Source organism: Ursus maritimus, unplaced genomic scaffold (assembly GCF_017311325.1).
Source record: "Ursus maritimus isolate PB19 unplaced genomic scaffold, ASM1731132v1 scaffold_6, whole genome shotgun sequence".
In the NCBI taxonomy this organism is placed as follows: domain Eukaryota; kingdom Metazoa; phylum Chordata; class Mammalia; order Carnivora; family Ursidae; genus Ursus; species Ursus maritimus.
In genome coordinates this window covers 28,904,328-28,931,653 of record NW_024426774.1, presented here as the reverse complement: position 1 = coordinate 28,931,653, position 27,326 = coordinate 28,904,328, and the positions used below count along the sequence as shown (strand labels likewise).

At 35.3% G+C, this 27,326-nt stretch overlaps 1 protein-coding gene across 2 annotated transcripts in view; it reads left to right on the top strand.

Moving 5' to 3' along the window:
• The window catches only part of STRN (striatin), an 89,674-nt gene that overhangs the window by 50,160 nt on the left and 12,188 nt on the right, over positions 1 to 27,326 (top strand). Inside the window, exons 6-14 of one of the 2 annotated variants that reach the window (XM_040623097.1) lie at positions 191 to 326; positions 5,620 to 5,755; positions 9,543 to 9,653; positions 11,624 to 11,710; positions 12,173 to 12,316; positions 16,604 to 16,740; positions 22,206 to 22,381; positions 24,210 to 24,257; positions 25,263 to 25,384. In XM_040623097.1, coding sequence (XP_040479031.1) covers positions 191 to 326; positions 5,620 to 5,755; positions 9,543 to 9,653; positions 11,624 to 11,710; positions 12,173 to 12,316; positions 16,604 to 16,740; positions 22,206 to 22,381; positions 24,210 to 24,257; positions 25,263 to 25,384 — 1,097 coding nt within the window. The remainder of the gene's footprint in view (positions 1 to 190; positions 327 to 5,619; positions 5,756 to 9,542; positions 9,654 to 11,623; positions 11,711 to 12,172; positions 12,317 to 16,603; positions 16,741 to 22,205; positions 22,382 to 24,209; positions 24,258 to 25,262; positions 25,385 to 27,326) is intronic. The other variant, XM_040623098.1, reaches the window with a different exon arrangement.

The following is a 27,326-nucleotide window of genomic DNA, read 5'->3' as shown; positions in this document are numbered from 1 at the left end:
AAAGAGTAACCACTGCCTATTGTGCTTTGCCAATTAAAATCTATGGAAATATAATGGATAAGAATCAGTGCAGTTCATAACATGATTTGAGGGATCATAGTTACAGTGTAAACAGAAGTTAGTGCCACATGTGGACTCTTCTGCTGAGTTAAAAATATTAACTGAGCAAGCTGTACATGTTTTAAACCAGAAAATCCGAGTTAACAGATTCTGCCTCCGTGCTGGATAATTTCAAATTCCTTGAAAGTGCAGCTGCAGATTTCAGTGATGAAGATGAAGATGATGACATTGATGGAAGAGAGAAAAGCATCATTGATACTTCAACGGTGAGTTGGATACACAGATACTAATATTTTTAGGGATCATTATGCTTACTTTAAAAATATCCCAAGTGAAAAAAAAATTTTTTAAATCCATATGCTTCAACCTAAACCCTTAACTTTTTTTCATGAATTTGGGGAAATTTAATCTAAGAGTGTTTAGTATTGAGTTCAAATTCAATAATATTTTTGGGATGGTGGCTTTTTCTTAAAAGGTCCCTACTCTCTGGGACACCTGGCTGGCTCATGGTAGAGCACATGACTCTTGATCTCAGGGTTGTGAGTTCTAGCCCCACGCTGGGTAGAGAGATTACTTACAAAAATTTAAAAAATCTTTAAAGTCCTCACTCTTTGACTTGTTAACTCATTAAACATTTTGATAGTTTGATAGAGCTGGTGAATATGGTAAAAATGTGTATGTTATAATAATGCAGTGTTATTGGTGCTATAAGACAGTAGAACTGACAGACCCATTATGGTACCTGATAGTGACTGGCATCACGTCTAATCGATGCAGTTTTGTCTCTTTTGTCTGGGTTGCTCTGGTGGTAGATGGATGTTAAAATTTTTAGAACTGTTCCATTAGATTTCTTCAAACTTGTTTGAAGTTAATTCCGTAGTTTTGTTTAGATCTTTATAGGTATATTGACTTTCCCATGGTAGTTTCTTGGAATAAGAGGTGTCTCTTGCTGCTTCTTCTCCCTTCTCTCACCTTCAACTCCTCCTGTTTTTTTTTTTCTTTCTTCTCTTTTTTTCTCCCTACTTTTTCCTCCTTCTCCTCTCTTCTCTCTCCTTCCTTCCTCCTCCTCTCTTTTTAAAGTAATATATAAGGGCATGCTTTGGTTTGTCTAGGAAAATGTTTACATTTCCTCTTCCATGTTTATTTAAGAAGAGTAAGGAAGAAAGCAAGGTAGTGAAGCCGACTGGACCTTGAGTTGAAAGCTTTGGATTTAAGTCCCGGTTCTGTCACTAATTATCTGTGCTTCTTAGCCTTCAGGCTTAGTTTTTTAGTTTGTAAAATGGGGATTATAAATACCCATCTTATCTTCAGAGGATTTTGTGAGCAGTAAATGAGATGGTGTATATGAAAAATGATATAAATGCTTTCTGGGTGTAACTTCTCTGTCCTTTATATCCTCTGCTTCCATCAGAGACTCTCAAATTATTACTTCCAGATTATTGTTTCCCTGAGCCACTCTGCAGTAGTATTCTGCTGATCCAGACTTGCCATGGATAGTATTTGAACTTCAAGTAGTCACCCCCAATTTTTCTTATCCAAACAGGTAGTAATAGCATGTGTTTTAATTTACTGTAGTAAAAGAAAATGCCTAAACTTGTATGATACCTTTTCTCTGTCCTATTCATTTGGAAGTTTTGTATTGCTTTGTGATTTCTATGGGCTGATTGCATTGAGATATTATTTTCCCATCAAAATACTTTATTCATAGCTCAGTGGTAAATGATAACTGATTATGATGATTTAAGTATTAAGTATAGTCTTACTAGAAATTCCTAACCATAAACTGGTTTCTGTGTAAGTAATCAAATTCATAAAGCTCCTCTCTTGCAGTTAGTGCAGATTGTAGCAATTCTATGGCCAAGCAGTGAAGGCATAGCTAATTAACCCCATTTGAGCATGGAGTCAAACGTCCTTTTAGTTTTTCAGGAAAAAAAAATATCTCTAAACAAATAAGTGCCTTCTTTGTAATAGCTTTGCTAATTTTTAGGATATATTACATTAATTTTCACAGCTGCAGGCTAACAGCTACATACCAAATGGACCTTCACAGTCTAACTCTATGTAGCAATGAGTAAGCAAGACTTAAAAGATGTATTGCAATGCTATAGAAAGAGAGAATGGCTGAAAATCATCCTATTAAAATGTTTAATACAACGAACAGGTTTTTAAACTGTTGTTTTATTCCTTTAATCAAAATAGTTGGGTAGATTCAACTAGGAAAATACAGAAACATAGCTATTAGTAACTGTCATTTCTGTGTAGCCACATATGCTTTCTCTTCTTGCTCTTTACCCTCTGTTGGAGTTTGATTGTTCTTTGGGTTACATTCTGGATCATTTCCTTCTTCTTTATCTCCTCCTTCCTCATGATCAACCTCTTCACCTTATTTTTCTTTACCATCATTGTTTTGCATTCTCACCATGGTATCATTAGTTAAGTGTAATAATGATCTTGAAATTATACATGTGTATAAAAAGTGATCAGCTTTAAAATATTTGAAGGATAACTTCACCAGCAAGATTTACCCTCCACATTCAGATACTTGAGGAGGAAAAGGAATGGGATTAAGAATCATTAACTATTGTGTTGGAATGGGATTAAGAATCATTAACTGTTGTGTTAGTCACAGTTCCATCCCCGTCTGTGTTATGTTTCTTCTAATAGTTTTCATTGTGCCCATCTATCCCTTTTTCTAATCTTCATGGCACCCTGTGCAACCCATAACTTTTTTTGTGTTTGCCTTAATTCTTAAGTTGACTTCTAAACTCATTGGAGGTAGGAGTGGAGTGGAACCCGAGATGTAAGGAAAAGTAATATATACTTACTACAACAAACCCCACCCTTTCCCATTTACTAATCCTACTCTCTGTTGATAACCACACTTTTCTTCTATGCCTAACCATTAAAAACACAGGCGTTTTTATTTATTTAAGTGGGGGACTTGATAGATAGTGTGGCCTACAGCTTGCCACATCTTCATTCATAAGGTTATATGGAGGAGAAGAAACCTAGAAACAGATTTGTTCCCAAGGCGTTAGTTTTGTGACTTAATACCACATTTGGTAATTAGAATGTTGAAAATACATCCAGTCTTTCAATTTAAGTTTCCAGATACCTCTGTATTTTCCCTGTCCTTTTCGTCAGGCATTGAGAACAAGAATTCTCTATCTACAGGGTATTGGTGATGGTCCCTCTAATTCATATCTGGTGTCCCATCAGGGTCGGGGAAAGGGAGGAATCAAGCCTCTTGGGTAAAAGAAGATGGATTAGGCAGTGTGTTTGTTTGTGGAACAATGAAGGTCAGCGTCTTCTATTGGTGTAACCCCTCTGAGATACTTTTCTCCCTTAGTTTGGCTGCCCAGGGAGAATTAGAAGAAATTTTTAGCATATGGTTACAAGAGAATACACCTTCAGCATGGGTTTTCTGTACACAGTATGTCAAACTGGTCTTGCTTTTTTGTGTGTTTAATAGATTTGCTAGATGGGAGATTGGAATATGCTGTAAACATAAAAGTATGTCTGGTTTTAGGGAAATACTCTAAATAGTTAAACCAGTTATTCTAGCAGCATTGAACAATCCTTGCTTTCTCCTATTCGGTTTTTATATATACCAGGACAGTGAAGGCAGATTAGGTTTCATCTACTGCACCAGCTTTCTTCTAATAGTGGCTTCCTGGAGTGCTACACTGAGAAGGATTTTTTTTTTTTTAATTTCAAGTTAGTTAATATATAATGCAGTATTGGTTTCAGGAATAGAATTTAGTGATTCGTCACTTACATATAATACCTAACGCTCATTGTAACAAGTGCCCTCCTTAATGCCCATCACCCATTTTGCCCATCCTCCCACCCACCACCCCGCCAGCAACCCTGTTTGTTCTTTACGGTTAAGAGTCTCTTACGGTTTCCCTTCCTCTCTGTTTTTATCTTACTTTATTTTTCCTTCCCTTCCCCTATATTCATCTCTTTTGTTTCTTAAATTCCACAAATGAATGAAATCATACGATATTGATCTTTCTCTGACTGACTTACTTCACTTAGGATTATACTGTCTAGCTCTATCCATGTTGTTGCAAATGGCAAGATTTCATTTTTTTGTTGGCTGAGTAATATTCCATTATATATGTATATACCACATCTTCTTTATCCATTCATTTGTTGATGAACTTTTGGGCTGTTTTCATAATGTGGCTGTTGTTCATAGTGCTGCTATAAATATTGGGGTACATGTCCTCCTTTGAATCAGCATTTTTGTATCCTTTGGATAAATACCTAGTAGTGCAGCTGCTGGGTTGTAGGGTAGTTCCTTGTTTAACTTTTTGAGGAACTTCCATACTGTTTCACTGAAAAGGATTTCTGAGGCTGTATCTGATCTTAGATGAAAACTGCTGTAATTGTTAAGTGATACCACAAATGAGCATGAGAACAGGGTCTTACAAGTCAGGTATTTGTTATCTCTTAGAGTCTGTTTCTAGACTCTGTATTCTGTCCTATTGATCACTCTGTTGAACCCTTATAATTTTAATCCACTCACAGTAACCCCACTCTCAGTAACCCAGCAATAAAGTTTGATCAGATCATGCTATTTCCATTTTGCATGAAGCGAAGAAGCTGAAGCCTGGAAAAGCTGAGATAGTCCATTTTATCAAAAGAAGCTGCAAACCATTCATCCTAATTTCTTTGGGCTTCTGGTGGTGGAGGTGACCAAAAAGAAGATAATTCATAAAGAATTTTGGCATACAAATCTCAAAAATTATCTCTGCATGCATAAGCCTAAATTTCAGTCCTCCAACTGGATTTGTGATTCCAGAGCTATTCCTAAATACATAAAACAACATAGCAGCCCTTATCAGATTTGCTATTAAATCTAAGTCAAGTCCCGCTCGGAAAGATCAGTATTTTAGAAAAAATTTGAATTATAGAGAGTTATTAGGGAAAACCGATGCAGGGTTGGAACAGTAGAAATACTGGGGGAACCTTTTTTTCCTTCTCTAACACCATACTTTCTAAGACTTGTATGCATTTCTGAGTTTGTAGCTATTATGATTTTAGATTTTGTAAGGGAATTACGTAGTAGAGTTAACATTTATCATGATTATATTCTGTAAAACTCTTGTATTTTATGAAGTGTTTCTCTTTTTGGTTAGATTAGAATGTCTGCACGTTGCACAGACTGCATCCAAGAAATGGAGGATATGGTTGTGTTCTCATAGTACAGTAGTATGTTAGGGACATTTTTCATCTATCTATAATTTAAATACCTATCTTAAATTACAGTGTTTTCAATATATGATTTCATTAGCTTATTTAAAACAAGCCATCATTGAATGAAGTTTAAATTACTACTTTAAAATGTGTAATGCATATCTTTTTAAAATGATACCTATTTTACATTGAATTGGTTAAGTATTATAGCTATTTAACATAACAAAGGTATACTTTCTGAAGAAGCCAATAATTGGGTTTTCTCATTCAGTGATAAAGGGATAGTGTTTTCCTTTGTTTAAATTAATTTCATAATATATCCTAGAATTTTAATTTAGCATGTTTTTTCATTAGATTGTTAGGAAAAAAGCATTGCCTGATAGCAGTGAAGATCGAGATACAAAAGAAGCTCTAAAGGAATTTGACTTCTTGGTTACATCAGAAGAAGGAGACAACGAGTCTAGAAGTGCAGGCGATGGAACAGAATGGGGTAAGGAAACATACTGGATCCAGCCGGAGGTGTTAAGTAAATAAAAGAAACTAATATTTTACCAGGAGGGCAACATCTTGAAGAACACTGTAAATTTCTTAAAATGTTGAAATTTTAAACATCCTATGAACTTTTTACTGTTGTCACCTTTTATCCAGGGTGTATATCTGTGTGTGTGTTTAAAGAAAGTTGTACATCTAGTTATCTCATCTTTTTTTTTTTTAGCATAAGTAATATACCATGAAAATAATTTGAATCCATATACAGAATGTTCTATGTTTCCTGCCTAGATAGTAGAACTTGCAAATGTAGATTTTGTGGAAATTGAGCATGAGAATGCAATAAAAGGGTTTTAGAGACTCGTCTCTGGCATCTTCTGTGCATAAAGAAGTATAAATTTTAGAAAACTGTAGTTACTCATTCTAGGCAGATTTCACCAGTTTGTGCAAGGCATAGAGTTTTTTGGTGCAAATTGTTCTAAACAAATTTAATATTTTAAACATCTAACGAGGTAAAGCAAGTATTTGGGGGAAGACTTCTACGGCATAGATTATTCGGGTTTGGAAATGAATTGTTGCTATCAGTAAGGTAGGATTGTGATGAATTCTTCAAAAGTGATCAGTTCTGTCAGGTGTGTGTACATGTAGTATGAATGAGGAAGAGAGAGAGACAGATACTGAGAATAAGAGAAAATTTTCTATTGAGGTTGAAGAATTCCAGGACTCCCTTAGTTGCGGTTTTATGTACTTTAAAGACAGAGGAGGTTAGAGAGTCAGTACCTATCCTAGTTTTAAATTGGGGGCTTTCCTTGGGGCTTTACCTTCAAGAACTCTTATGATGCCATTTCTTTTCCTTTTTTGTGGCAAATATCTGAAGGTAATTATTAAACTGGATAATTAGTCACTGAAATATATAATGGCTATAAAGTGACTAATTCTTTTTTTCTTTTTTAGGGGAGGGGGCAATAGAAAAATTTTGGAAACCCAGGGGAAATTGAAGTAAAGTCTCTTTTCTGAATTGTTACTCCTGAGGTTATATATCAAGTTATTCAGATACTTTAGGCACCAGGTCTACCAATATAGCTAGCTCCACTGTCTACATAGAAGTCTTTCTCTGAGGAGTCGTACATATGCATAAATAATAGTTGGCTTTTTCATTGCCAGTCTTACTGCAAGGGTTTTGCGATTCATTTCTCTCCAAGGAGAGCTGCATTGTTTCTTGTGTCACTTCCTTTGCTTTATAGTGCGAGTCATGGCCCAGAATATTATATGATACATGTGTGTATGTTTCAGGGTAACCTCCTGTGAAGTTACTGGTGAAAACATGAGTGACTGGTCCAACCTTTGAGCTGTCTTACTCTTTAGTAGTGTACTGGGTATTTCTGAGTATGAGTGAATGGAATCTTTCAGTTGACTAGAGGTTTCCTTACCAGGAGTATAGCCTTGTGTGTTTTTAGGATTTTATTATATTCAGAAAATTTCACTTTTAAGCAGTTTAAAAGAACTAGATTGCAAATCCTGTTTAGTTGAATGGACATTTAAACCATTTTAAGTGCTTTATTTATTTCTTTCCTTCCCCCTTAAAAAAGGAGCGAATATGCCTACATTAAGATTCTCATTAGTTTCTGGCAGGTAAATAGATTTTACCACACATCTTCCATGACCTTCCATTACTATTGTTGTGAGTCTGTCGAAGGTTACAGTAAGGCTTAACTTTTAATTTAAAAAACTGAAGACATATTAACATTTTAAATTGTTAGATCTTTCTGGGAAAGAAGAGACTTTTTATTATTGATAGATTATAGTTAGAACTATAAAAATGTTTAAATTTATTGTGTTTAATCTTTTCAGAGGCCCAGTTAAGTTTTTTGAACTATAGATTGAAATTCAACTTGTTAAAAATAGGTTCCTGTTCGTTCTGATTCATTTTGGTTTATTCCAGTCATTCAACAAATATTGATCAAGTGCTTTCTATGTGCGAAGTCTTTTGGTGAAGATCCCTACCCCTGTGGTCCATATAGTCTAAGAGAATATAGACAATAAGCTTTAAAAAACAAATGATAGAGCATGTCAGAAGGTGATAAATGCTATGGAAAATAGAAAAAGTAGAACAGAGTAAGGAGGATAGAGAGTGTTGGGGTTGGGGTGAAGTGGAGGGGGACAGATTATAATTTAAAATTGTAATGGGATAGATCCCATTGAGGGGGGTAACATTCGGACAAAAGACTCAAAGTTCATTGGTGGGTTAGCAATATGGTATCTAGGGAGGGAATATTCAGGAAAAAGAAAGCCACAGCAAATGCCCCAAGATAGCAGCAGCCTTGGTATGCTTGAGGAATTCAAGGATACCAGAATGGCTAGAGCAGAGTGATTCTAAGGGGAATATGGTAAGAAATAACCAAATCATATAGGACCATACACCACTGGTGAAATGGGGAACCACGGGAGGAATTTGAGCAGAAGGGTGCCATGATCCGACTTTGATTTGAAAGCATCATTCTGGCTTTACTTAGACTATGTAGAGCACCCAGTGTCGATAATGGTCTTGGTGTGAGGGGAGAGGAGACAATTATTGGAGTAATTATAGCAAGAGACAGAGTGATTAGAGAAGTAGCGTATGTGCTAAGTAGTCAGATTCTGGATGTGTTTGCAAGGTAGAAAAAAACAGTATTTTCTGAAATACTTGATGTGAAGTATGAAAGAGAAGGGAGATTTTTGGTTTGAGCAAATGGAAGGATGATGAAACACTGGATTTGGAAGATTGGGAATTTGATTTTATACATTTAGTTGAGATAATCTGTTAGACTTTTGGAAATGTAGAGTGGGCAGTTGGATATATGAGTCTTGAGTTCAAGCGAGAGTTCTGAGCTAAAACATAATGTTATATGGTATATAAATAATTTTATACTAATATAAAATACATGACACATTCTTTAAATTTTTTTCTCCTGTAATAGTGAAAATTAATGATTGAATTTCTTATCTACTAGGAGCTCAGTTTCCTGTTCCGGAATTTGTAAACTAATAAATCACTTAAATTGCTTTAAATTTTGAATGAAGGTTGAATGATAAGTTTACGAAGTGGTATTTATAAGGCCTGTAAAAAAAAAATGATCATTAGTTGATGAACACATGCCAAAAACTTAAAATTTTTAAAGTGAAAAGATTATTGAAGACATTTTATATAATCTCTTAGTAATAATCCTCTCTCATTACATAAATTAATAAGAAAAAAACTTTTTATGAATCAATCCTAATTGAATAAGAAAATGAGGGCTTCTAGAGTTTTTGAGCTTTATTTACTAAAAGTCACTCAGATCTTCTAGTTTTTTTTTTTCTATGTCTCTTTCAAGAGAAATTTCTTTTTTTTTTTTTTTTAAAGATTTATTTATTTATTCGATAGAGATAGAGACAGCCAGCGAGAGAGGGAACACAAGCAGGGGCAGTGGAAGAGGAAGAAGCAGGCTCATAGCAGAAGAGCCTGATGTGGGGCTCGATCCCAGATCGCCGGGATCACGCCCTGAGCCGAAGGCAGACGCTTAACTGCTGTGCCACCCAGGCACCCCTCAAGAGAAATTTCTTATTACCTAGGAAATTGAATTGATTGTCGTTTCTTAGATATTATATTTTGTGTGGTTTATACATCTAAAGAGTAAGCAATGACTTTTCAAAATTAGTGATACAATGAAGAAAATGGTTTTATGTCGTTCAGTGACATAACAGTGAATTGACTTACAGTGTTCAATATCTATTTAAAAAGGCTGTTTCATTTGTTTCACTCTATTTAGAAAAGGAAGACCAGTGTCTCATGCCTGAAGCCTGGAATGTGGACCAGGGAGTAATTACCAAACTCAAGGAACAATACAAAAAGGAGAGAAAGGGGAAAAAGGGGGTGAAGAGTAAGTGGAAAACATTGTATCTGTAAATCGTAAATCTTGCCTCTTTTACATCCCCCAATTTTTTTTTTTCAATGTTTTCCTAAAACCACTTACTCTTTTTCTTTTCTGCTCCTGATCTCTTTCCTTTTCACCTGCTCTCAGGGGTTGAAATTAAATGGTTAGCTATTTGAGTATGACCTTAAAAAATTAAAACAACCATGCATATGATTATGGAATCATAATATATCCCAATAATACATCTAGAGCCTCATGAGAGTGTGGGACTATATATTCAAAACAGTGATAATTTCATTTTTGAAGTATATATGCTTAATTACCACAATGATTTTTCACTGTTGACAATTTTAAATCTCATTTAGTATGACCCTCTGGCAATCCACCCAAATTATTGCATATTATTTTTGGACTTGGAGACAGAAAGTTAATTTCTACCCCTGAATATTCTATGTGTTCGTAACACACAGTTCATTTGCTCTCACCACTATATACTATATAGGGCACAGAGTCAAATCACAACTTTTAAAAGTGTTTATTTTCTAATTTAATGTATATATTTATATTTATATATATAATAATTTATATATATATATGTATAAAACTCATTATACAGATTATTAGGTTTAGCAGTAGAACTAATTAAGTATGTAAAGTGGAAATACAGAGTCTTTCAAGCATCCTGAAAACCATCTAAAACACCTTTTTAGGCTAAACTACCTCCTTGTGCTTCCACTCTCCCTGACACTATGAACATAGGGCTCCCCTTTATGGCAAAAGGAATTGTATCCTTTGGGATATTAAAGTAGTGTAAAGTAAGATTAAAATCCAATTTAGTGAAACATGCATTTAAAAAGTTGGAAAAAGTAGCGTAGTCATTCCTGATAAACATTTAAATCTTTGTTTAAAATATCTTAGGTGTTAAAAGTAGTTAGCTTGAATGGATAAAAAGTCAGTGACTATTTTTTATGTTATCATTATACCAACTATTACATAACTGAGAGATGATGTTATTTGATGCCTCCTCAATATAAATTAAATCATGAGAAAGATTAATATTAAAATATAAGAGTATTTTGTAACTTTTATCCAAATGTATGGATAAAAAATTTAATCTTAAACAATAATGAGACATGCTTTATTAGGACTTCTCCAAACCATGGCAAAACCAGTTATACTGAAATTTCAATGCAAATATCATAAATGAGAAAGGAGAATATTTTAATTTTCAGATTGCCTTAAAGTTGATATTTCTTTAAGTCCTTATGCTGCAATAATGAATGTCTTCAAATATAAAACATCTCTTGATTGGAAGGGTATCTAGGTCTTATGTGGAATCCACCTACTATTATATTGATTATTCAGTTCTTGTCAAATATCAAGGCATTGCTGTAGTTGGAATTTAGCCCTTAAGATCTAAAATGGCACCATTTGACTGGAACAGTATTCCTACTAATGGAAGCTATTGGATTTCCTGACTGGGGATTATGATCACTATGCAGGCATATAGCACATAGTTTTTTGGTATGATGAAGAAAAATGACTGCAGGGAGAGGAATTTTAATGTGTTTCATTGAGGATGGAAGGACTGCAGAGTGAGGCTCAGCACATTTTGTTTATTATTGTTAGTTCATGTTGTCTTAATAGCATGGTGGTTTGGGAATAAGTGAAGACATGATAAAAACAGAACTCAAGCAAAGCTTTGACTTGATATACGAAGCATGGATTTATAAATCACCATAAATATTTTTTTAATTGAATTAAAAATTACTCATTGGAAAAGTTTGAGTCCTTTTGATATGGTCAAGTAGAAATATTTCCAGTCAAATTGTGTACTCCAATCATACTGTCTTGAAATATATTTCTAGGTATTAGTTAAAATTGCTTAAAAGTAGTTGTATTCTTTGCTGGTATAGGAAAAAAACCATAATGGACTATGGGTAAGATTTTCCCATTCTTAATTAAACTTGTAACAGGAAAAACTACCGAAGATCTGTTTCAGCCTCTATCCTATATAAAACAGTCAAAACAGGGATGTGGGAGAATGAAGAATCAAAGCTCAGGTAAGTAATCAGTAGGGCATGAGACTTCACCTTGGGTACCATAGTTTCAGGATGTAAGGCAATGAATGCAACTTAACATAAATAGACAAACAAAAAGGGATGTTATTGTTTAATTCAATACACAGTAGCTTCACAATCCGTGGTGTCTGTAGTTAGAGTAATGTACAAGGATTATAGAATAATACTATTTATAATGGTCCAAATTGCACATGAACATTGTTTTTCATGCAAATAGCAATATTATTCCATTAGCTTAATTTTTAAAATATATGTAAAACATGATTCTTCTCAAGAATAAACTCTTAAAATAATTTGAAAACTTGGAAAATAATTACTTTTTGATTTAGTAGGGTAGTTTTAAAGGTGAATGTAGGTAGATGTGAATAAGGTTTGTGGCACCATTTTGATCCAGTTGAATAATTCTCTTCTTTCTTGTTCTCTTCCTTCCTGTTTTTGGGCTAGGGCCCAATAGGTCAAAACTACAAGATATGCTTGCTAATTTGAGAGATGTTGATGAACTTCCCTCATTGCAGCCATCTGTGGGTTCACCTTCCAGACCCACCAGCTCCAGGCTTCCTGAACACGAAATAAATAGGGCAGATGAAGGTAAGTATGTAAGACCTCTGGGGGTGTCTGCGTGGCTCAGTTGCTTAAGCGTCTGACTCTTGATTTCAGCTCAGGTTCTGATCTCAGCGTTGTGAGACTGAGTCCCGTGTCAGGCTCAACGCTGGATGTGGAGCCTGCTTGAGATTCTCCCTCTCCCTCTCCTTCTGCCCCTCTCTTCCACCTCTCTCTCTCTCTCTCTCTCTCTCCCTCCCTCCCTCGCCCTCCCTCACTCTCCTCTTTAAAAAAAAAAAAACATTCTGGAGCACAAAAAGTATGGGAATATACATATATAAGTTCAGTTATTCAGAAGGACTCTTTAAGAAAATAATTTTATTTTACAGATGTTTGATCTACATAGTATCCCCCAAATGTAGGCTTTCTTACATTCAGGGGGGTGTGATTCAATCTTTTAGACTTAAGAATGGATGCATAAACTTAAAGACCAGCTAAATTCTAGTTTAGAACATCCCCTGGCTCCACAGAAGCCACGTATTTGGTATACATAGGGTGTTTTATTTATCCCATTACAACAATGCGAAAATTAAGCATAAATAGGTAGTGTTTACTTTGTACTTTCACTGTTTACTTTGTACTTATTTTTGTACTTACATACAAAAGCATAAATAGGTAGTGAATGTTTACTTTGAGACTCATATAAATATTTTCAAATGTTTTATTTAAGCAGTTTGTCGCTGATAAATGGAAAAGGGAAAAAAGACACCTTGAAAGTCTAGTCACATTTTCTGCTTTCTGTTTTTACTTTGTACCCTGTTAGTCCTTGTCCAATTGCATGTATTTTTTTTTTTTTTTTTTACAAAGTTACAGTCCCCGGGTAGAATAATTCCATTTTATTTTATTCATTTAACATAAAGCCACAAAAATAACTTTCATAATTATATCTTTAAGATTACATATTGTATTTTAGACCTGATACTTAACCATTTCCCTGTTGGAAATTTAGGTTTCTAGTTTTTTATAGTTTTTTATGATATATACAGTTCTTTCTTTTAGATGTAAGTTCTGATTTATCTGTTTATAAATGTATTAAGTGCCTATATGTAGAAATTGATTTTAATATGTATGTTTACATGAGCTGAAAATCCAGTATGACATAAAAATAATCTTAATAATTAATAAATATTTTTCAGAATTTATTTTTAAAAATTGTCTTGAATTTAAATGCTGTAATAATTTGCAGTGAATATGCCTCTTCAAATTATTATTGATTGAACAAAACAGCCCAGGAAAAAGCCACAGAAAAATCAGAAGTGTTTTTCTTTCTTGGTTTTTAAAATTAGTTACATTTTAAAGAGACATAAACTGATAGAACTTTGCACAGATTTATGGTCGGAGTACTTTTTAAATGAAATTGTTGACCATAACATGGTTAGTTATTTGTTAGAGTTAATTATAGTACACTTGGAATTTATTACTCATGCATTAAATAATAAATATGTGTACATTACACCTTTATAGTACAATTTCTTTGATGTAGACACGTCTTTTGAATTACAGATGTGAAGTCTTGGGCCTCATTAGGTGTGTCTGTTGTTCACTAGGAGATCCATACAGTTGACCCTATCGATGTGAGAATTTTAATCAGTTTCAGTTACTCCAAGATCAGGTCTAGATAAGGAGAAAAGTTAGTTCTTCTTTTATTCTGATAACTCCTAAAGAGTTTTATCAGAGATTTCGTCTTGCGGAATTCTAATAATAGAGGCGGACTAAGTACTATATACTAAATGACAAATGTACAAAAGTATTACATAAGCCACAGAAAGTGCCCCTGGTAGAAAAAATATTTAAGAACCTTAAAACTGAAGGGTTGAAAATCTAGCTTAATGTCTGTAACATTGGTTGTCCTAAGCTTTCCTCCTCAGTGTGAGGTTTTCAGCAATAGAAAAGTGTGTAAGAAATACATTGTGTATTTAATTGTACCTGACTGATGCTTCTTGGTCTCCAGTTTAGTTTCAGAAAACCAGTCCACAGCCTGTGTGTGATATAAATGTTTATTACTTTGTTTTTGTTTTAATAATTCAGAAGATAGTGCCATACTTAAGAGGGTACAGTTCAGTAATTTGATTAGACCTGATTAGAGCTAGTAATATTTAGTTACCAGATAGAAATGTGACGTATGGTCTTAAGTTCTAAGGCATCTTAGAGAGGAGTCAAGTGAGTTCTGCCCATGGTTGCTCTCTCTTAGGCCCTCAGGTTGGCTGGCTTAGCCGGTGGTGTGTGGTGGAAGGAGTTGCTGCCTTCCTTTGTTTTCAGGTTTTGCTTTGTCATTTTTAGAGCATTATTTCAATTAGCCCAATGTGCATGCTCAAATCCCATGAATCTTAGTCTTGTTTTTTTAAGAATTGTTCTTATTTCACACCTGAACAAAGTTGTCTGGAAATAGTAGAGATGAAAGCAGGCAAAACACCTGGCTGAAGACTCAGCCTCATAGACTCACGTGAGTCTTTTATTGAAATTTTGTCATGAAAATTGCCATTCTAACTTAAATAGTCCCCACTCTTCAATAGTAAATGTTAGAGTTGTTCAAACCCCTCAGAAGATAATGTGGTATGTTTGGGTAAAACCCATTTTTATTATTGCTGCTTTATTGTATGGCAGTTTAAAAATGTCTTAATTTATATTCTCCTTTGTTCTTAAAGGATTTTAAATAGAGTGCACATAATTATTCTTTCATTTCAACAAATACTTATGATTGAATCTAAACTTACATAATCAAATTGAAAGCTGAAAGCAGCTTTAAGTCCAGTTTTTTACATTAACTGACTTGTTTCTCTTTTTCTTTTTTAGAGAGGGAGAGTGAGAGGACAAGTGGAGAGAGGGGCAGAGGGAAAGGGAGAATCTCCAGCAGGCTCCACTCCTAGCACGGATCCCTGCATGGGGCTTGATCTCTTGACCCTGAGATCACAACCTGAGCAGAAGTCAAGAGTTGGAAGACACTTAACTGACTGAGCCACTCAGAGGCCCCTTGACTTGTTTCTTTTAAGAAAAAGTTAATTTACTTTTTTTAACAGCCTAAGTTTAAACTACTAAATTCACATAATCAACTTATAAATGTTTGTCGTTAGTAAAGTAACCACAGCTAGAAACCTACTCAAAGACTATCTCTGACACTTTGCTAGAATAATTTGCATTTATAAAAATCAGTAGCTTACTATTGGCCAAATTAAATAAAATTCCTATTTTAATATGGCAATTTGCTTTTAACTAGTTCTTCTATGATGGTGATTGAAGGAATTGGATTGGTGTGTTCAGTGTTAATAAAGATATTTTCACTTATCACAAAGAAAATCTGGCCTCTTGAAGCACACTTAGTAGCTAATGAAAGTGTTCAAATGGACACTTATAAAAAAATTCTTTGAAAAAAAATCCACTTACAGTGAAAAAATTTTTCTTTGAAATAAACATTATTAAGTGAAATACAACATACCTGCAGAAAACTGTTGACGTCATAAGGGAGCAGGTCAGTAAATTATCACAAAGTGAATTCAGTGTGTTACCTCTGCTTAGGTCAAGAAGCAGAATGTTACCAGGGCCCTGGAAGTCCTGCTTGTGCTTCAAATCACTGCTCCTTCCCTTGTCTCCAGACATAATCCTGACTTCTAAACCAGCATTAATTTTCCTCATAGAGGCACATTTTACAGTTGTAACCATTTTCATTTGAAATTTTCTGTATTCCGCCAGGTTATAGAATTATACAGTTTTATTTTGAATGAGACCAGCAGTGTTCAGATCACTTGTTACATATATTTAATAATTTGAGTAATAAACAGGAAATATCAAATAAGGAAAGCCTACTTTTTTTTTAGTCTTTTTTTTGGTGTGTGTGAAAAAGAAAGGACAATGGGCTGTTGGATTTGTTTCATGTTGTACTTTTCTAATTAGATGATACCTTCAGTTACGGTTAAGATATGGAAAAAGCAGCCAGTTCTGGGGCGCCTGGGGGGCTCAGTTGGTTAAGCATCCTGTTCTTGATTTTGGCTCAGGTCATGATCTCAGGGTCCTGGAATCGACACCCTTACTGGGCTCCGCGCTCAGCCGGGAGTATCTTTCTCCCTCTGCCCCTCCCCCAGCTATGCATGTGAGCTCTCTCTCTCTCTAAAAAAAATAGAATCTTTAAAAAAAAAAAAATCAGCTAGTTCTGCGGGGCTTTCTGCTAACTGAATTTTATTGTGTTTAAAAGTGTTTAAAAATAAATGTAGACAAATCCTTAAGAGACTAATTGTTTATACTTTAGAGGTTTTTTATGTTTCTTTTGTCTTCCCCCTTCAGTGGAAGCATTGACCTTTCCTCCTTCTTCTGGGAAGTCTTTCATCATGGGAGCAGATGAAGCCCTTGAAAGTGAACTGGGACTTGGAGAATTGGCAGGCCTTACGGTGGCCAATGAAGCAGATTCACTAACTTACGATGTGAGTCGTGGTTTTATTTTTGTTGTTCTTTTCTCATTTCTTAAAAATAAAAAGTTAACTTTATAGAAAAAGACAGGGGTGAAACTTCTTCACAAGTATAGAATTTGGTTCCATTTTAATTGCAAACATTGAAAATATGAATATATTCTAAACAATCATTTTTCACATTGCATAGAGATTAAAATTATGGGCTTCGCCTAAATCCGTAAGTCATTATAGCTTGTTTATTGGTTTTAGATAAGGGAAAGAATTCCCTTTCTGTTACCAAGTTTGGGTTTTGTGTTTTAGGGTACCAGTGATCAGTTGAAATTCATGCTTGCCCATGGCAACATTTGTGTTTCTTTAGTACATTACCAGTGAATATCCTGCATACAAATGATTTTAGCTATTGTTAGGGAGGGGTGTCTGTAGGGTGCTTTTCAGATATTAAGGCAGACCCATCAGTGAGTTGGACCAAAACTGAAATCTTGATACCTTTATTCATGCATTCCTTTACTTAATCCCCAACACAGTTGTTTCATAAATAACATTTGTAATTGTTCATGACAATAAATTGTCAGAAAAACAGTTGCTTATTTTATAAAGTGTTCACAGTTTGTATTATCTTCATTAAAATTCTCTCAACTTTGATACCTCATTATCTTTGTTGGAGAGCAAAGTATAGCTCCTGTCACATGGGGGATGTAGGATGGATGCTTAAGCAGACCATGGATGCGAGAAGGAAGTACTCCACAGAGCAACCTCACCACTCACTCCTCTTCCTGCAAATCAAAAATTCTCACTCTCCTTGCTAAGTCTATTAGTAAGTCTTTTGGGTTCTCCCTCCAAAAATAGCTGAAATCCATAGCTTTTTTTTTTTTTTTTTTTTTTTAAACCTCCCATCCAACTCCATTTCTTCTTCATCTGGAACTACTACAGTAACCTGATTTAAATGGTCTCTTTGCTCCCCATTCTCCACATATGTGATACAGGCTTTAAAAAAAATTATTTCTATTTTTATATCCTTATGTTTTACGTCTCTCTGTATAAAAACACCCATTTAGTTGACTTTCGTTTTTTTTTTCATCTAACCTTTGACAAACTTTTTGATTAGAGCAGAGTCTTTCTTTTTAAAGTAATTACTGATATATTTGGATTTAAATCCATCGTCTATTGTGTTACCTATTCTGTGTTCCTTTTTCTCCTATTTTTGCCTGTATTGGGATTATTTTTTATTATTCACCCACACCCCATTATTTGGAGATGATGAACTCTTTCATTACTCTTTTATTGTTACCCTAGAGGTTACCACACACATCCTTATCAAAATTTTAATGCAAAGACCATTAGGACACTTTTAACTCTACTTAAAATCTCCTACCCTTGGGGCACCTGGGTGGCTCAGTCGGTTAAACATCTGCCTTCAGCTCAGGTCATGATCCCGGGGTCCTGGGATTAAGCCCTGCATCAGGCTCCCTGCTAAGCAGGGAGCCTGCTTCCTCCTCTCCCTCTGCCTGCCACACCGCCATTTATGTGCACCCCCTGTCAAATAAATAAATAAAATCTTAAAAAACCCCAAAAACTCCTACCCTACTACATATATGTCATTCTTGTTGTGTATTTTCTCTAGACATTTATCTCCTACAAGGTAATGTTTTGTACACTGAGTATTCAGTTAGGATTATCCATTTTACATTCTTCATTTTGCTTTATTCTCTTCTCTCCTGCACATCTGACTGTCCATCTGGGATTACTTTTCTTTTACTCTAAGAACTGTTAATATTTCTCTTTGGTGAAGGTCTGCTGGTGCCCGGTTCCCTCAGTTTCTGGTTTTATTAAATTGTCTGTATTTCGCCTGAGTGGGTTAACTATTACTTCTGGTATCTAATTCCATTTGGCAAGGGTTGTTTTGTTTTGTTTCCTTTTTAAGCATTCTAAATATATAATTTCATTTTCTTCCATTGTTGTTTTCTGCTAAAGTTAACTGTCTATTACTGGTCGTTCAGTGTTAGTCTGATTTTTTTTTTTTTTCCTGACTGATAATCTTCCTGTGTCTTGAATTTTAGCCAAGATTTAGATTTCTTTTTATTTAACCTTCTTGAAGTTCTTAGACCTTCTTGGCTTAATATGTTTTTATCAGTTTTGTGTAAAATTCTCAGCCATTCATCTTCAAATATTGCTTTTGCCCTTCTTTCTCTTTGTTTTCCTTCTGGAATGCTAATTAAATTGTTAGATCTTTCTATATCCTCTGTCTCCTACTCCCTCTCCTGTATTTTCCATCTTTTGTTTCTCCATACTTCAGTCTTGATACTTTTATGACCCATCTTCTGGTTAACTAATTCTCACTTCAGTTATGTGTAATCTGTAATTAAACCCATCTATTTAGGTCTTATATTGTTTGCTTCTAGAATTCTTTTTATTAATTGTTTATAGTTTTCTTCCAAAATTTACGGTGTTGTCTTTTATCTTCTTGAATGCAGTAAGCATGATTATGTATCTGCTCGTTTTCATTTATGTGTATTATCCTGCAAAGGCCTGGTTATTTTTTATTATATCCAAATAACTATACCTGAAGAGTTGTCTGTAGAAATAATTTCAGGCCTAGAGTGATATCTTCCTTAGGGAGTGTATTTTAATTTGCTTCTGTCAGATGTCTGTAGCCATCAGAAATCTGGATCACCTCATTCCATTTTCAATTTTTCAGACAATCTAAAGCTGATCTGCAGTCTCTGTAAGGGCTTGTATTCTTCTAGTTAACTCTTCTATCTAGAATGCAGCCCAAGAGCACCTGGGTGGTTCCATCAGATGGGTGTTTGCCTTCCGCTCAGGTCATGATCGCAGGGTACTGGGATCAAGGCCCTCATCAGGCTCCCTGCTCAGCAGGGAGTCTGCTTCTCCCTCTACTGCTCCTTCTGCTTGTTCTCTCTCTCTCTCTCAAATAAATAAATTAATTAAATCTTAAAAAAATAAAAAGAATGCAGCTTTTTGAACTCAGAACCTAAAGCAAAGAGGTGCACCAAGCCCCACTTTCTTGGCAGGCACTGGACACCAGTTTGTATCTCCTTGCACTATACAGCTGTCAAAAGCACAGCCTGACCTCTCAGCCATCCCTTCTGGAATCAGTAAACACCCTGTGGGAAAAACAGGTCCAAATATCAGGCTTTTTAGACTTCTGTCTTCCCCTGGATTCTGGTCTGCTTTTTCTTCACTATTTTGCTGGTTCTTCATTTAAAATTTTTTTAGCTCTGCTTTTCTATTTATCCTCAAGTGCAGACTTGATCCTAATGATCTAGTCTGTCATAGCTAAAAGCAGAAGTTCCCACTAGATACTTTTGTTCTTTCTATACTAACCCCACAAAGATTTAGTCCAGTATGTTATGGAACTCAGTCATGTCCCTAGAGAAATGTCATTCTCTCTCTCTCTCTCTCTTTTTTTTTTTTAATATCTCTGAGTTGTTAAAAAAAAAAACTCAGTGTTATACCTAGGTTTCTGAAAGTAGTCTCTAGTTCTTTTTTTTTTTTTTTTTTAAAGATTGTATTTATTTATTAGAGCACAAGTGGGGTGAAGGGCAGAGGGAGAAGCAGACTCCCTGCTGAGCCGGGCGCCTGATGTGGCACTCGATCCCAGGACTCCAGGATCATGACCTGAGCCGAGGGCAGATGCTTAATTGACTGAGCCACCCAGGGTCCCTGAAAGTAGTTTCCAGTTCTAATACACATACTAGTAATCTATTGCTTTGTTACAAATCGCACCCAACACAGCTTAAAACAACATTTGTTATATCATAGTTTCTGGGGGTCAGTAATCTGAGACAGTTTAGCTGTGTGGTTCTGTTCTCTCAGGTAGTTGTAGTCAAGGTGTAGGCAAGAGTTGTAGCCTTCAATGAAGACTTGACTTGGGGAAGATCTGCTTCTAAGCTCACTCATGTGGTTGTTGGAAGGCCTTGGTTCCTTCGTGGCTATTGGCTGGACACTAGTTCCACACCACGTGGGCCTCTCTGTGGGTTCCTCAGCAGGGCAGCAGGCTTTCTCCAGTGTGAGTGCCCTTGAAAAGAGAGTGAGCAAGAACACCCAAGATGCAAGATTTTTGCTGTGTGTTATTGGTCACACAGAGCAACCCTATGATGTAGAAGGGGATTCACAAGGTGTAAATATGAGGAGGTAGGGCTGATTGGGAACCATCTTAGTGGCTGTCTACCACATTAAGACAGTCAGAAGGAATCGAATTGTTCTTAAATATGAAAATCTTTCAGCTCGTTAATAAGAGCAGACAAAGAGTCAACTTTGTTAATTCCACTTCTCCCCCTGCCTCCCCCCACAAGGATAACCAGCCCCAATTCTTATAGTAGTTCCTTGTATTCTGTGTTTTGTCTTCTTACTGCCCCAATTGTGACATGCTCTATCCAATTTTTTTGCAAATTTTTAAACTTCTGGGTCCTAAGCCTTAGTTGATATTAAGAGTGTAGCCTCTGAAGCCAGACTGCTTGGGTTTGAATCCTGACTCCTCCGCTTACTAGAGGGCAAGTCACTTAACTTCTCTTTTCCTTACGTGTCTATTCTATAAAGTGGGGATAATGTTAATTCCTTCATAGAGTTGTTGTGACAATTAGGTGAGTTAATGCATGTTAAGTTTTTGAAAAATGTACAAAATAATGAATAATGCTTATAATAGCAGCTGCTGTTAGTATCTTGCTGGCTCTTGTCATTGTAAGTATGGTAATATTTCTCCAGTGTATTAACAGTATACTTGGCCCACTCTTGCTTAACCTAGCATGATTATTAGTTGTGGAGCATGAATAGTTCATATGTGGTGCTAATGTAAGGTTAAACATGAACCTCTTTGGCTTTCCCATTAGTTGGAAATGAAAAAAAAAGCTGAAATATAGTTGAGAAAAAAAGCACATTTTTAGTTGTTGGGATGGAGTTTCTGTGGAGAAAAATAATGTGACGGGTTTTACGAGTGGAATCTACTGTTTTGTAACATCTGATTCTCTCTTCCAATGTTAACATTTTATGTTTCCAGTTTATAAACCTTGTTGCCAATTTGATGAAGAAAATTTAGCTCTTTGTAGAAAGTATTGAAAATCTCAGAAGTATCATATTCTATAATGTTAACAGGTTTAAAGGTAACTTAGTTTTTCAGCTCTTACCCCAAATTAGTTTCTGTACTATAATGTAGGTTGAAATTACTTGTCTTTGGGGTTTTTTAGTCATCCTAGTGAAGATTTATGTTATTTAATATTCTTTCAATATTGAATTATGTTACCTCTTTTCTTATTTTAGCATTCATATTTCTTCAAAGAAAGCCACTGTTGACGTGTTAATTTTGCCTGTTGATTTGATTATTTACATGTAGAAATTATGTTGTTTTGGAAGTTGTAAAATATGATGATTTAATGACAAATCAGCAAGAATTAATGTGGAAATATAATTTTTTTCCTGTCCTGAACTAAATGTCCGGGTATTTTTCTTTGTTTCTTTAATAGATAGCAAACAATAAAGATGCATTGAGGAAGACATGGAACCCTAAGTTTACGTTACGAAGTCACTTTGATGGCATTCGAGCCCTTGCTTTCCACCCCACTGAGCCTGTTTTGATAACAGCATCAGAGGATCACACATTAAAAATGTGGAATTTGCAGAAAACAGCCCCAGCCAAGAAGTGAGAATATTCTACTTTAACTGTATTTGAGTATTTTAATTATCAGTTTTTCAGCAGAAAAATACTTAAATTATTTGCTATTAAATTTCTCAATTTATCAAGTATCCCTTCTAGTTCTTTCTTCTTTACCATGTCACATAATTAGAATTTTCCCCTTCATACTCACAATCTGATATTAGGTTGGAAAACTGACAGTGAGAGAGAAGTGGTATCTGATAGTTTCCCAGAGTTTCTGAATGCTATTTACAGTCCTTGTACAGTGTTTTAAATGGTCGTCATATTTGTGGAGTCCCTTATCTATACTGAAGGTTTCTACTGTTGTTGTAAAGAGGTGTAGGCATGTTTAAAATCCTCAAACCCCACCCGAACCATGCCCTGTTGTTTATTAGGTTTGAACTAATGGTGTGGGAGGGAGGGAAGGCTGATTGAGAGGGGTGAGGGACCTCTCTTTGGTTTTGTCTTTTGCCCTTGATGCTTTAGGTACTTTCCATACCCACCAAATGTGTAGACAGAAAGGCAGTGTTGTTGCTGTCACTTAACTGCTAGTTCTTGCCTTGGCTCCTTGGTTCCTCTCTAAGCATGAACAGACATGAGTTGTTATAAACTCTTATTAGTCACCAAGCTAGTCTTAGCCCCACTTGGTGAGGTACTTATTGGAGATCCCTCTCCTTGTGTCCTTGAATCAGGTGGCCCAGAACCCAGCACGTGTCAGCAGGGCCCTTCTCCATTGTCAGGCACTTCTATTATTGGAAGAATAGAAATGAACATGAACTGGAGGAGATTACTAAAGTTTTACTACTGATAGAAGATATCTATTGCCAAGTTTAAAAGAGATCAGTGACATTCCTGCTGTGAGTCATACATGGACTAGATAAAATAACGTGATTTATCAGTCTTCATGACATAGCTCAACCAGATCTTGCTAAAACCAAGAGAATCCTCATATGGATCAGTATCTTCAGCAGAGAAAAATTATTTCTTAGTTATAAATTATTTCTAGTTCTCTGGTCACAATGGGCATCTCGTTAGAGAATGTGAACGTCTCATATATTCTTGACTAAAACTTAAAAAATATTGAAACAAGTAACTTGCTGGTGATAGCTTAGTAATAATACCTTCACATGTAATAACATGGCCTGTTTACCTTTGAGCTTAACATTTTGGAAATGCTTGAGAAATCATATGCCTATAAAAAACTAATACAATACAAGAAATGGTAAGTAATTGACTTTAAATCCAGTTTAAGTATTAGGCAGTGTAGACTATCTGTGCATTCAGCATTCTGAATAATGAATAAACTAATGACTTGGACATATTAGCCTTGATGGAAATGCAAAGAAATTAAAGTACCATGTGTTGAAATCCTACTATGTGCATGGTTCTGTCCTAGGCTGTTTTATTTGTAGAATTTCATTTAATCCTGTGGGTGTTTGGTGTTATACCAATTTTTCTGTTTTGTTTTAAATAGAGAGGAATCTGAAGTTCCAAAAGAGTAAGTAATTTGCCTGGAGTTAGCCAGTTAATTGAATCCAGAAATGTATCTCCTCAAAGCCCATGATGTTCTCTGAGTGTGGCTCTCTCAAATAGTCAAATAGACTATGAAATGCTAAGAGCACTATAAGCAGGTATTGTTACTAAACAAGGATTTTGTTTGAGGCCACAAAAATAAGTGATTGGTGTCAAGTAAGCTTTCTTAAGTGTCCTAGGTTGAGAATGGTATATTACCACAGTGTTGGTATTTCTAAAGGCTATTTTGTGGCATATATTCATTGATACCATTTACTACTAAAACTGGGAGTAGTAAAAGTCCTCTCTCTCTCTGATTTAGGAGTACTTCTCTTGATGTGGAGCCTATCTATACGTTCAGGGCTCATAAGTAAGTATGTGCTTTTTCTCTAAGTCAGCATCACTGTACATCAGCCTGATTAGAGTATTTTATTTTCTTTCACTTAAGTATTTGTGTTATGTATTTTTTTGTATTTAATAGCAGTTTTGGGGAGGAATTTTGTTTTTTTTTTTTAATAAATGTAAAAAAGATAATACAGTGTTAAAAACAAGTTTATCACTACCAGAGATCCTTGCTGAAATTAGATTTTATTTAGATGATGTTTAAATGTTATATATCTTGTGCTTGAAATAAGGTGATGCAATAAGGTTTAGATATTAAAAATCAGGACCTTTTTTTTCCTTAAAGATAATCTAGATAAAAATATGAAGAATTTTTAAATTATGATCACATATTGCATGCTTTTCATATTTCTGTATAAGCTTAAGAAATACACTAATTCACTTGATTTAGCACAGACATTGGCGTATTTTTTTTTTTTTTAAGATTTTATTTATTTATTTGACAGAGAGAGACAGCCAGCGAGAGAGGGAACACAAACAGAGGGGGAGCGGGAGAGGAAGAAGCAGGCTCCTAGTGGAGAAGCCTGATGTGGGGCTCGATCCCAGAACGCCAGGATCACGCCCTGAGCCGAAGGCAGATGCTTAACGACCGTGCCACCAAGGCGCCCCTGGCATATTTTTTATATAAAGGGTCAGATAGTAAATACTTTTCCAGCTTTGTTAGGCCATATATTTTCTATTATATATTCTTGTTTTTAGCTCAGTTTTATAACCCCTTAAAAAATGCAAAAATCATTCTTAGCTTTGAGGACTGTATAAAAACAGACCACTGGCAGGATTTGACCCATAGGCCATAGTTTACCAATCTCTGGTTTAGCAGAAGAAGAAAAATGAGCAGTGCTTTTATACAATTTCTATTCGTTGTAGAAAGCAGAAAAATAGAAAGCCGTATGAATAATTAAACATTTTTTTTTCTAACAAGTCTTATTATCAGATTGATTTTTGGGAATAGAAATTGATTTTTATCTCCCAGAGGTCCAGTGCTTTGTGTGGTAATGAGCAGCAATGGTGAGCAGTGTTACAGTGGTGGTACTGACGGACTGATCCAGGGCTGGAATACCACCAACCCCAACATCGATCCCTATGACTCCTATGGTAGGTGTTTCCCCGAAGATGTGAAAGAATAAACTGTTTTATTCTTACACATTTTACATAGCATATATAAGGATGAAATGAGATATTTTAAAAAATGGTAAAAGGGAACAAGGTCTTTATTTTGTTAAAAAGGATTCTTGTATTTAGGAAACAATTAAATATATATATGTTAAAAGAAAAAAGAAAAAAATGTGTTGTTCCTGAAAAAACAGTTCCTACCCCCCAAAGTTCTATTGATTGGAAATGCTGGCTTGATTGACAATTGTTTTCTTCATTTTAGGCATCTGTACATTACTTGATACCTTATTACTAATCCGTAATCATGTTTCATTACTAATACTATTACTACATATTCATTACTATTCTTGACAAACAACTGAAGGAATGTGAATGTTATTCATTTATTATTAGAGTGTGTAGAGACGAATGATTTTTAAACTCTGTGACACCAAAATACTTGAAAGGCCTTAAAAATTAAGAAGTGCCCTTTTAGCCTTGGGAACAGTACCGTGAAACATAAATCCACATTATAGTCTATCACTAGATGTTACCATAAATTCTCTTGCAAAAACTGTTTAGGAATTGACTATTTTGGTTTCCTCTTATGTTCTTTCTTAAATTCTAGAATGGCATGGAGTGTCATATTTGTCCTAAAGCCATATTTATTTTCATTTTCACTTTAGATTAATTTTACTACCAAACCTAAGAAATTCAATAAACAAAATTTTTTCCCAACACTTATTTAATAAGCATTTAACATATATTTTGTAAAAGGTAAACCCTCTCCATTTTTCCTTACTTCCTTTATCTCTCTAACAAGTGGATCAGTTGTCTTCATTCTGTTTCAGGCCAACCAATCCTTCCCCTTTTGCTGTTGACCTCATTCTCTCTTGTTTCTTCTGAGACTGCATTTGATTCTCTCTCGCTCTCGCTTTGTCTCATTCTCTTCTTAAACCTTGCCCTCTTTTCTCTCTTCCCATCCCCTCAGCATATAAATAAATTTAGGTAACTCCTATCCTGAGCAAGGGAAAGCCTTTTCTTGACTCCATTTTCCTCTCTGGCTTCTGTTTAGTCTCTCTTTCCTTCATCATCTATGTCTCTCTGGTGGTAATGACTAGAAAACACAGTCAGGAGTTACTAATTCCATGTCCTTTTCCTGTGCGTCATCCCTCTGCATTGTTTTCTGGCTATCACACTTAAATATAATGAGATTATCAATGACTACCCAATTGGCTGATCCAAGGGGTATTTTACAGTCCTTGTTTTACTATATGTATTGGCTATCTGAAACTGTAGACTACTCCATCCTTTTTGAAATTTGTCCATTATTGGCTTTTTTGACACTTTGTAACAATTTCTGTTTCCTATCCTTCATAAACTTTAGTTTTTCCCACCTTAGGTATTGGCACTTATCAAGGTCCTGACCCTATTCATTCTTTGTACACATATTTTTTGGTGAACTGAATTTACTTCTGTGGTTTTACATGCAGTTGACTCATAAATCTCTTCTTTAAGCCTCAGACTGCCTGCAGGACATTTCAGAGTGGTCATCTCATTGTCCATAAATCCCTATAAGTGCTGTGTTTCTTGTCCCGTATATTCTTTATTAGATGGTGGCACCACCAAACTTACCCAAACTAGAAACCTAAGAGTTATCCTTGTTGCTTTGTTCTGTGTACTATGCACACCTTATTAATTACCTAGCTTTTTTGATATTACCCCCTAAATATTTGAATTTACCCCTTCTGCTTTGCCTCTTTTACCACTGTCCTCTCTTGGGTCTACATCATCACTCTCCCAGTCTATTGAAGCAGTCCCTTTGCCCTCATCTTGATTCTCTCCACTCTGTCTTCTCCACTACAGTGAAGCCTACCTTATTAAATACACACTTCACCCAGCTGCTCCTAGAAAACCCTTCGGTGGTTCATCTTGCTTTCACAAT